The sequence below is a fragment of the Macrobrachium nipponense genome, chromosome 19 (assembly GCF_015104395.2).
Source record: "Macrobrachium nipponense isolate FS-2020 chromosome 19, ASM1510439v2, whole genome shotgun sequence".
NCBI lineage: Eukaryota > Metazoa > Arthropoda > Malacostraca > Decapoda > Palaemonidae > Macrobrachium > Macrobrachium nipponense.
The window spans coordinates 6,952,524-6,963,688 of record NC_061088.1 but is presented as its reverse complement, the minus strand read 5'-3'; the positions used below and the strand labels follow the sequence as shown (position 1 = coordinate 6,963,688).

At 31.9% G+C, this 11,165-nt stretch overlaps 1 protein-coding gene across 1 annotated transcript in view; it reads right to left on the bottom strand.

The window, feature by feature from the left end:
* LOC135214145 (serine protease HTRA1B-like) overlaps window positions 1-9,808 on the bottom strand; it is an 11,265-nt gene extending 1,457 nt beyond the window's left edge. Inside the window, exons 1-2 of the mRNA XM_064248230.1 lie at window positions 9,651-9,808; window positions 4,418-4,523 (exon numbers count right to left, since the gene is read on the bottom strand). Coding sequence (XP_064104300.1) covers window positions 4,418-4,484 — 67 coding nt within the window. The 5' untranslated portion in view covers window positions 4,485-4,523; window positions 9,651-9,808. The remainder of the gene's footprint in view (window positions 1-4,417; window positions 4,524-9,650) is intronic.
* Between the last annotated feature and the right edge of the window lie 1,357 nt (window positions 9,809-11,165).

The following is an 11,165-nucleotide window of genomic DNA, read 5'->3' as shown; positions in this document are numbered from 1 at the left end:
TAATAATAATAATAATAATAATAATAATAATAATAATAATAATAATAATAATATGTTTTGTTAAAGAGGATGGCAGCATTTGTGGAACTGACTTTATATATGGTCTTTTCAATTCTTCTTATTATTTTCTTCTCAGCAGGACTGATATTTGCTAATAGCTGACCGATGTTCATATTCTGGTTAAGGAAATGTCCTCTAAAAATATTAGTTTATTTTTAGAAGACATTTCCATAACCAGAATATGAACATCGGCCAGCTATTAGCAAATGTCAGCCCTGGTGAGAAGAAAGTAATGAGAAGAACTGAAAAGACCATATATAAAGTCAGTTCCACAAATGCTGCCATCCTCTTTAACAAAACATGTTCGAGAGAGGGTCCCTACTTCAAAATAATAATAAAAAAATAATAATAATAATAATAATAATTTAATAATAATAATAATAATAATAATAATAATAATAATAATAATAATAATAATAATAATAATAATAAATTAAATAATAATAATAAGTTTTATTTTCAGCTCAAAGCCACATAAATGGAATATACAAGGGATAGACAATAACATACACAGTCTAGATACATAAGAAACATGATAAAAAAAATCTGTCACCTAAGATGTTAATATTATCACTGAGAAGAATAATTTGACAACCTTATAATATCATTAGGCCAAAATCTCAAAATATTATACAACCATCGGGAAATGATTTGACAAATTTTAAGTACCAATGGTTAACATTTTAAACGGCTGTAGCTTTCAATGGTCATATCAGCCTCAAGGATATAAATATCCCATAGAAGACTACGTAGAATAATACCACACAAAATGGTCGCATTAAATTAATTAAAACGTAGATAATAAAATTAAAACATAGGCAAAACATACAAGGTGACATTATGAGTCATTACGCGTCGGAGTTTGTAAACACGAGATAAAAAAAAAGGCTTAAATGTTGAAAACATCCGCTAGTGCTTTAAAATTAATAATAATAATAAAAAAAACAACATCGTTTCCCGTAACACTTGATGATCTAAGCTAATGTAGAATTTAGCAGTTAACATTCCCATTACTGTGATGCAGCTTCTGTGCATGCGCGCGCGTGTGTGTGTGTGTGTGTGTGTGTGTGTGTGTGTGTGTGTGTGTGTGTGAGAGAGAGAGAGAGAGAGAGAGAGAGAGAGAGAGAGAGAGAGAGAGAGAAAGAGCAGATTTCCTGTCTGAATCGCAGAGAATAAAATGAAAAGACAAAAAATATTTTCACTTACGCAGTAGCATCAAGGTCATAGCAGTATAAATAAAACATTATCGTGCTCCAGAGAGAGAGAGAGAGAGAGAGAGAGAGAGAGAGAGAGAGAGAGAGAGAGAGAGACTCTTTCCACTCCCGACATGTCTACAAAATTATAAGTGTTGCTATAAGTTACGAATACTGACTTTTCATGAGAGAGAGAGAGAGAGAGAGAGAGAGAGAGAGAGAGAGAGAGACGGATCTAGGGAACGAGATGCAACAAAGAGCCAGGGGTTTTCCCCTGCCTTCCCTATGACGTCACAGCTCGCCATATCCCTATTTATAATCCACGACTACTGCTTATTATTGCTTTCATACCTCTACGTTGATAAGCATCTGTTATTTGAAACAATATGCAGTATAGTATTAAAAAAAAACAATGAAAACACGTTCCGTCTCTGTTGTTTCATCTGAATTGTTTTACGTTATGTGGGACAACTCTTTGTCTTTATTTTGCTTTGCTTTTTTGTTTTGTTCAATAAATGGGACTTTGAATTCTTTTTTTCTAATAAACGGGACTTTGATTTAGAGCAGATTTTTTGACAAAACACGGCCTAAAAATTAAGTTGAATTCAGTTCTGCAAAACTGTTGTTATTGGAGACTATGCTGGCCTTATGACAACACCGGCTCTTACTCATAGAGCAGCCCGTATGATAGCTGGAAAACATGACCATTTTGCTTGAACCAATAGACAGAATCGTCCTTTATTGCCCGTGACAGCAAATATATACTATATATATATAATATATATATATATATATATATATATATATATACGTATATATACTATATATAGATATATATAGATATATATATATATATATATATATATATATATATATATATATATATATATACGTGTATATATATATATATATATATATATATATATATTATATATATATATATATATATATATATATATTATATATACCCAAGGTCGTATGCAAATCTTTTTTTCCAGAAATAGCCAGAAAGAAGTCCAGTAAAGAAGAAGATGGGAAGGACAAATATGAGAACAGGAGAAGGATGTTTGGCGTCGTTCAGTCGTCCTTGAATTCGTCGCCAAGTCCCGAATTTCGTCAGAAAAAAGGGGTTTTCGACAGAGAAAAAAAGGGGCCCTTTTCATTTCTCGAGTCTTCAGGTTACCATAATGCCAGTAGATTTCAATTGAAAACTTTTAAAACTTGAGTTTGAAGTCGGAGTCACATTTCCATAAAAAAAAACTTTGTTGGTTTTAGTTAAAACCTTTGAGACTCGTAAGATGTTTTGTCTGTTTAAATGACTCCTTAATCTCGAAGTCTGCTTACTTCAAGGCCTTGGTCTTTGTCTTAAACATGAGGAAAATGGTCTTATGTTTAGTCTTGTTTCAGTAACAAATAAGACTGATGCAAATTAGGGTTCAGACTGTCTTTGTAAAAAGAGCTGAAACGTTCATACAGAGAAGCGTAATAATAATAATAATAATAATAATAATAATAATAATAATAATAATAATAATAATAATGGTATTGTTTTGGCCCTGGGAAGGAGGTTGTTAACCAAATTACCCAAACATAAAATGCTTATACAGTAATCTTGCAACAACGAACAACGAACCTTAGAAGACATTATTCAAAAACAAATAATAATAATAATAATAATAATAATAATAATAATAATAATAATGATAATAATAATAACAAAGTAACCCACACTGTTGTGGGCTTGGGAACAAGGTTGTTAGCCAAATTCCAAAAATGCAATGCCTAAAAAATTACAGCAAACTTTTAGGCACTTTAGGTAATCTACAATGAGTCACAATAAGGTCAGAGAGAACGGGATAATGAATGCGTGACTCCATCAAGCTTTGGCATCATGACTGCATGACATCATTATATGCTTGGGCAAAACAGAAAATGTACATAAAGAAAAAATAAACCAATCTCATCTCTATATACCAACTCTGCAAGGGACGATCAAAGTCGAAAGTCTTTGGTAATTAAATGGTTAAAGGTTTTTGATTTTTTTTTCTATATTTTTTTTTAGAGTTATAAAAACTATTTTTATTTATTTTGTTCGTATTAAGGCTCTTGGTCTTTCATAGGCAGTTATAATCATCCCGATTCTAATATCATTTTAAGAAATAATAATTAATAATAATAATAATAATAATAATAATAATAATCCCTTTTATCCCCTTTACATACACTTCCTCCCCAAATGATCGTTTCTGTTGGCTTGGGTAGTCCAGAGGTCCACATAATGCCTCTATATACCTTACCACACTTAAGGTGTGCTTCTGAGCGAAGGCCCGTTCTGGCATAAAGCCAGTTTACGCTCTAAATAAATTTCTCAGGTACATTAACTCGATGTTTTAACTAGACATTATGTAAATAGCTTGACTTGGGCTTATGCACAGAACATAACGGTACGTTATTTTTCTATTGAATAAAAGATGAGTGTTTCTTGCAATAATAATAATAAATTATTATTATTATTATTATTATTATTATTATTATTATTTGACCGATGATGAAGCCAAGGTAGGGTTCGAAAGCTTTTATATAGTTTTATAAAAAGTTAGCACAACTACCATCCGGTATATTATTGTGGACCTTAAAGAACTATTATTATTATTATTATTATATTTTATATTTATTATTATTATATATTATTATTATTAGTATTATTATGTTTATTATTATATTATTATTATTATTGAAACAAATCCACAGTTATGTAAATGTAGCAATATATTTAAGTTTAAAACAGAAAAGATAGCTTTCGGGAATCTGTACGGGAATCTGTACGGTTCCCCTTGATAAGGGGAACCGTACAGATTCCCGAAAGCTATCTTTTCTGTTTTAAACTTAAATATATGTACATTTACATAACTGTGGATTTGTTTCTCCATTGAAGACTCGTGCTATATAGGAAGGAATTATTAATTATTATTATTATTATTATTATTATTATTATTACTGGAAACCCGCTTTCGCAAAAAATGCAATTGCTCAACTTAGGAAAACATTCCTCAATTGCGCCGTCACGATATTATATATAATCCGTACATTGATCAGAACTAAAGATTGGACAGATCTCATCATTATCATAAGTATAAAGTAAAACTCAAAAATTAGATACTTACACAGTGGGACGAAGCCAAAGGCAACATCGAGGACCACCAGCAGAAGCAGAGCAGATTTCCCAATCATCTTTTGTGATGATTAGTGGAGCAGATTTATTTAGAATATCTGAAAATGAAAAAAAGTAAGTCATTCTGTGGTAATAATTAGAGTATTAAGGCACAGTATTATCTATGGTTTAAATATATGATGATTAGTGGAACGGATTTATTTATTCAGAATATCTGAAATATAAAAAAGCAAGCGATTGTGTGGTAATGATTAGAGTATTAAGGCACAGTATAATCTATGGTTTAAATATATGATGATTAGTGGAGCAGATTTATTTAGAATGTCTGAATATTAAGAAAAGTAAGTCATTCTGTGGTAATGATTAAAGTATTAAGGCACAGTATTATCTATGGCTTAAATATATGATTACTAGTGCAGTTTTAGATTAATTTTACTGAATGGTTCTTATCTAAACATATAATTTTTATAGCCTATGAAGGTCTGGTATTATCTATGACGTGAATATATGATTTTCAGTGACGTTTTAAATTAATATTACTATAATGTTCTCATATAAACATCTTATTCATAAAATAATGGATAAAAAAATAAAATGGATAAAGAGGATTGAAAACGACTTGTTGATAATAACTGTGTCTTTATGCGAAAGAACCTTTGTATATATAAAGGTCATCAATGATCACAAAAATTATGGTTATTAATTTTAATAGAAGCAAAACAATGACAATTAAAATGGTCAGCAAATATAACGATTGGGTCTGCCCTCCCCTCGCCCCACCCTCTTGTCTTCTGTTACCTCATATTTTCACTCTACCACCCCAATGTCTGAGTCATAACGAAGCCACGCCACTTTTCCGCAACCCCTTCCCCCTACCTCCCACCTCTCCCCTTAACACCCCCCCCACCCCACCATCCCCATCCTCGAGGGAATAATAATAATAATAATGATAATAATAACAATGATAAAAATAATAATAATAATAATAGTTTTATTGCAAATAATGGCAGAATTTACATAACTGTTTTTATGCAAAATTCTGCCATTATTTCAAAAAAACATGTTTGAAAGAACGTTTGTTTCTAGCATACACAAATAATAATAATAATAATAATAATAATAATAATAATAATAATAATAATAATAATAATCTATTCGACTCCTACTTAAAAGATCTGTACTGTAGTCCTATTATTTTTTAAAGGAAGTACTAAAATTACCTACATGATCCTGTCTTATTCTTTTACTCGAGTTCCAAAGTTACTGTACCCAGACTAGCCCACTACCCTTTGGGCAATGGGCATCCTTGACTTGATAGGTCACTGACCCCTGCGGTAAGGGCCGGGGGTGTGGAAGGGGGCCGTCGGAGAGAGAGAGAGAGAGAGAGAGAGAGAGAGAGAAATTCTCTAGTGACAAAGAACACCTAACGTCATTCTTAAATCAGATGATGATTAAATAAACGAATTTAAATAATAAGAGAGAGAGAGAGAGAGAGAGAGAGAGAGAGAGAGAGAGAGAGAGAGAGAGTTTGGGAATTACTGGGGTTACAAAGTGCATTCGCTTTGTATGTCGTGCTGTAATTAACGGGTAAGCATGACTCATTCTCAGGTGGGATCGAGGTTTGTTTATTGAAGGAAGGAAAACATTGCTTTCAAGCTCAGTGCTTTGAGTGAATTGTGCATGTCATCATTGCATATATTGGTATTTGCAACTGCTCTCTCTCTCTCTACCGTTAACTAGCGATGTTACAGACCATTCTAAATACAGACTGTTATCATGACACGAAAACTCATGAATGACATCAAGAAAAGAATTTCACTGCTTAAGATTCCATAGCTATACGTTGCTAGACGACATTACAGTTTGATATTTTTAGTTGCTTTCTCTGCCATTAAGAAACGATGTTACAGAACATTCTAGATACAGGTTGTAATGTTTATAAAGGAAATATTTGAGAAATCTCATCTATAAAACTATACAGCATATACGCTTTGGCAGAAGCTGTTTTGATTACAATGCATTGCACATTGCAATGCTCAATTTTTTTGCAAGTTCTCTTCAGTACCTGTAAGATGTTTGTTACGTGTCAACTAATCTTGGTCCTAAAACTTAGGCTTCTAGGGCACTGCTGCTGACATAAATACAGAATGCCGCAGATTTATTTCGTTAAAGGTGCTCTAGTTGCAGGTAATAGGACCACTTGTTTTAGGGAACCCCTTTGGCTACATACCACATACCACCACCACTTCCTCTGCTCTTTCGTGCAAGTCACGTCTTATCATTCCACTAGCTGAGCCACTGCTACTTGCATAAGGCCACCAAGTTTTTTTTAAGGCCCTATTATATTAAGCAATAGGACCATTTAATTAAGGGAATTGCTCTGCTGAAGACCACATACCACCACCAATTCCTTTACTTCGTAGTGCAAGTCACATCTTATAACATTCCACTAGGTACTTTGTGGGAATGGCAGAGCTAACAGTCCTTCCGTACATCCACCAAAGAAAAAAATAAAAATAAAAATAAGCAACTCGAAACCACAACCCTACAATCTACCTCAATTTCAGAGATGTTAAGTGGCAGGTTAGTGTAATTACCATTGACCTTCTTATATAACTAGTTTTTTTTATTATTATTTCTTTCGTCCCTTTGCAAGTCTTCTTTGTTTCGGAATTGGTGAAGGATGCTATGGCTACTAAAACTGCAGCTCTTTATAATTATAATATCATTCTTCACATTATAAAGAACAAACTTTTGCAAGTGAATTCTGAATCCACTATTTATAGATCTAGAGTTATAAATAACTTCTTTAACTTCTTCAGCCACATAATAAATATATTATATATAATATATAATATATATATATATAAGTAACTATTAGTATATATATTATCATATATATTATATTAATAATATACATAATATTATTTCATATATTATATAATTATATTAATTATATATATATAAAAATTATATATATATAGAGAGAGAGAGAGAGAGAGAGAGAGAGAGAGAGAGAGAGAGAGAGAGAGAGAGAGAGGTTGCACGAGTTAAATTCTTTGGACAGAAGATTTAAATATATTATACTGAAGTTAGAAGAGTTGAATTCCTTGTTACAAGAAGAATATATATATATATATATATATATATATATATATATATATATATATAGTATATATAGAGAGAGGAGAGAGGTTAAAAGAGTTGAATTCTTTGGATATAACAAGATAATAATATACGTAATTAGGTTACATGATTTTACCTTTTTTGATAAAAGCCATTTACATATATGACACAGACACAAGAGCTGAATTCTTTGGACACAAAATATAAATAAATAAACAGCTTCCCATTCAGGTACGAAAGTGCAAATAATCTTTCTGTTTAACGGGATTTAGTTTTACGAGAACTCAGCCATTTTAACGATTAGAATAAATAGAAGCCAACTCTCTTCTATGTTGTTTTGGTTAGACCTGTCTGTTTGCATTAGAATGTAAACAAATGATGCGTCTTTATCAGCAATATCAGTTTTAAATGCAGCGTTAAATCAGTGCTCTATATCGCAATGGCGTCACCTCAGTATATACGTCATGGGAAAAAACACACTTGCTAAATAATATCTTTGCAATTTCCTAAAGATAATGACGCGTCAGCAGCTGCGATGAACGAAATCATCAAACATAAACGTGATGTCTTTTCGATTTTACACGATCTTTTAGGCTACTTTCTATATCAGGAGATATTGCTGTATTTTCAACAGAATGAAAATTCTTTACCTTCAAGGGAACTTCAGTTTCCATAAAGAGTTACGAGAATGAAGGGCGAATCATTGGCGAAAACTGTGAACTGTAACTGGCAGATAACTGGTTTTGAATTAATCTGTATATTCACTCGTAAGGAAATTCTTTATCATTTCTGTAAGAAAATCACATTTCCCTAAACAATTGCGATACTAAACAGTAAATTATTGGATGAAACTGAAATCTCTACCTGGAAACTAACTAGTTTTAAATTAATCTGGCCCTTAATAGAAAGAAAGTTCTTTATCATTACTGTAAGGAAATCACATTTCCCTAAACAATTGCGATACTGACCAGTAAATTATTGAACGAAACTGTAAACTGTAACCGGAAACTAATCAGTTTTAAATTAATCTGGACCTTAGGTAGAAAGAAAGTTCTTTATTTTTACTGTATGAAAATTCTTTCCCTAAATAATTGCGATGAACGGCAAATTATTGGATGAAACTATAAAACTGTAAACTAGCGAGTAACTGGTTTCAGGCAGACGGACTAAATGAAGACAGACGGCTCCTCTAAAAGTGATAAAAAGAAGACGATGATGAAGATAATGCTACAGTGGCTTCGTTTTCTCCAAAAAAGTTGATTTGTTTGTGAAAGTCAACCTGGCATCTCAGTGACCGGAAGTGGAAACTAGTTCGATTTCGTCTTTGGGTGACGTCACACCAAAACAAAACCGACACGATTTGACGTAGAAAATAAATCATAATAAAAATAATAATAATAATAATAATAATTTCTGCGTATCGTACATCTTACAAGGTATAATGAAAACGACGTAATTTGACGTAATAAAAAGAAAAGTATCGCGGCACAGATGGCGTCACGCACACTAAAACGCCATTACTTGACGTAAAACAATAAGAGAAGAAATATTCAATGTATCGTAAAACTAAAATTGTACAATAACGACGCAACTTGCCGCAATAAAAAGTAAATATTGTATCACTAAAAGGTCTCCCCCCCCAAAAAAAAAGGGGGGGGCCCACAACTTGCCGTAATGAAAAGAAAATATTGTATCACAAAAAAGGCACAAGAACTTTACGCAACGTAATAAGAACCAAAGTATTGAATCACGAAAATAAAAATGAAGGGGTGGGGGGTGGGGGGAGAGGGTTGTGTGTGGTGTTAAAATGGCGTCTTCACTATAGAGCAATGTCACCACATCGAACCTGTAACACGAAAATAAAATACTAGTTTCTTGCAGGTGCCTCATTTTTGCCATGATTTTCTTCCACCCCCCAAACCGGGATACACTCTTACACCACAAGGCCTCTTATAATAACTCCCCAATACACCAAACACGATTATACACACTCAGTCTAAACGACTGTGTAATCCCGTAACCTCAGAAACCGAATGATTATCATCGCAAGCACTTGAAACCCGGGATTACCTGAATGCGAATATGGACATCAAACTCACCTTAACGTCTGATCAGGATGGCGGCGGGTTGGCGAGTGTGCGTGTGTGTCTGTCTCGTATCACGTCAAGTTGCGGACCGCTGAAGATACACAGGAAATCCAACGTAAAATACTAGATAAATGTCAGTTGCCAGATGTTGCCGGGTATTCTAATTCCCACGAGAATGTTTTTTATTATTTTTTTTTATTGAATTATGTGCTCCGCATTCAACCTCGATAATGAGTTGTGAGTTTCAGACAAGTATAAATATAATTCCTTCACCGGTTCTTCTTCAGGTTATAAATGGACATAGATGTTAAAAGTCAGTGTTGGATTACCAAACAGCAAAGCAGAGCTTATGTCAACAAAACAGACAATTTTCCTCAGGGCACGTAGTGCCTGCAGGAAATACCAGAATACTGAAGAGACAAACATTACTTAAGGTCCTAAGACAATAAATACCAAACCTCCGGAATCACAATTTGTACAGAACGATTCTGACACTCATAAACACACGATTCTAAAAGATGTAAGACCAGTAACAATAGATTAAATGCATTAAAATCATTTAAAACAAAAGAACAAAAAACCGATAGGAGCGTAAGTTCAACCATCGCCCCAAGCAAGGTGCAAAAAAAAAAAAAAAAAAAAAAAAGAATGAATAAAGAGGTTGACCTTCAAAACATGACACGCCTCCTAGAGGGTAATGTTTAGGTGTTCGGGGAGTTATAGGACCATTGTATATTCGGCAGTTTCTCTTAAAAGTTTATATTTATTCAAAGTTGTTCTACGATAGGATGTGAAGTATCGGTTGCGAATTTAAGATATATATATATATGAGTAGCTAAACAAAATAAAAGGCTTGTAGTTGATAGCTGGTAGTGATGTAAATATCTACGCAGATATACACGCATCCACACACGCACACACATTCACACACACACACACACACACACACACACACATATATATATATATATATAATATATTTTTTTTAGTTATATATATAAAAATAAATATATATATTATATTATAATTATATTATAATATATACAGTATAATATATATTATGATATATATATATATATATATATATAATATATATTATATTTATATATATATATATATATATATAATAATATATTAATATATATTTTTTATATTATTTATATATAATATAATATATATATATATATAATTTATAGAATATCTATAATATATATATTAGATATATATTATATATAATATATATTTATATTTATAATATATATATATAATATAAATATAATTATATATATAGTTATATATATATATATATATATATATAATATATAGAGAGAGAGAGAGAGAGAAGAAGAGAGAGAGAAGAGAGAGAAGAGAGAGAGGGAAAATCCAGTCCAAAACAAAAAACTGTAGCAATTCATTAAATTATTAGTCTCCACTCACTGAAAAGAATATTAACTTGATTTAGATTAATCTGTCTTTTGAGAGCGGCATACCTCAACTTTTTTCAAACAAGCGAATAAAATGAGTCAT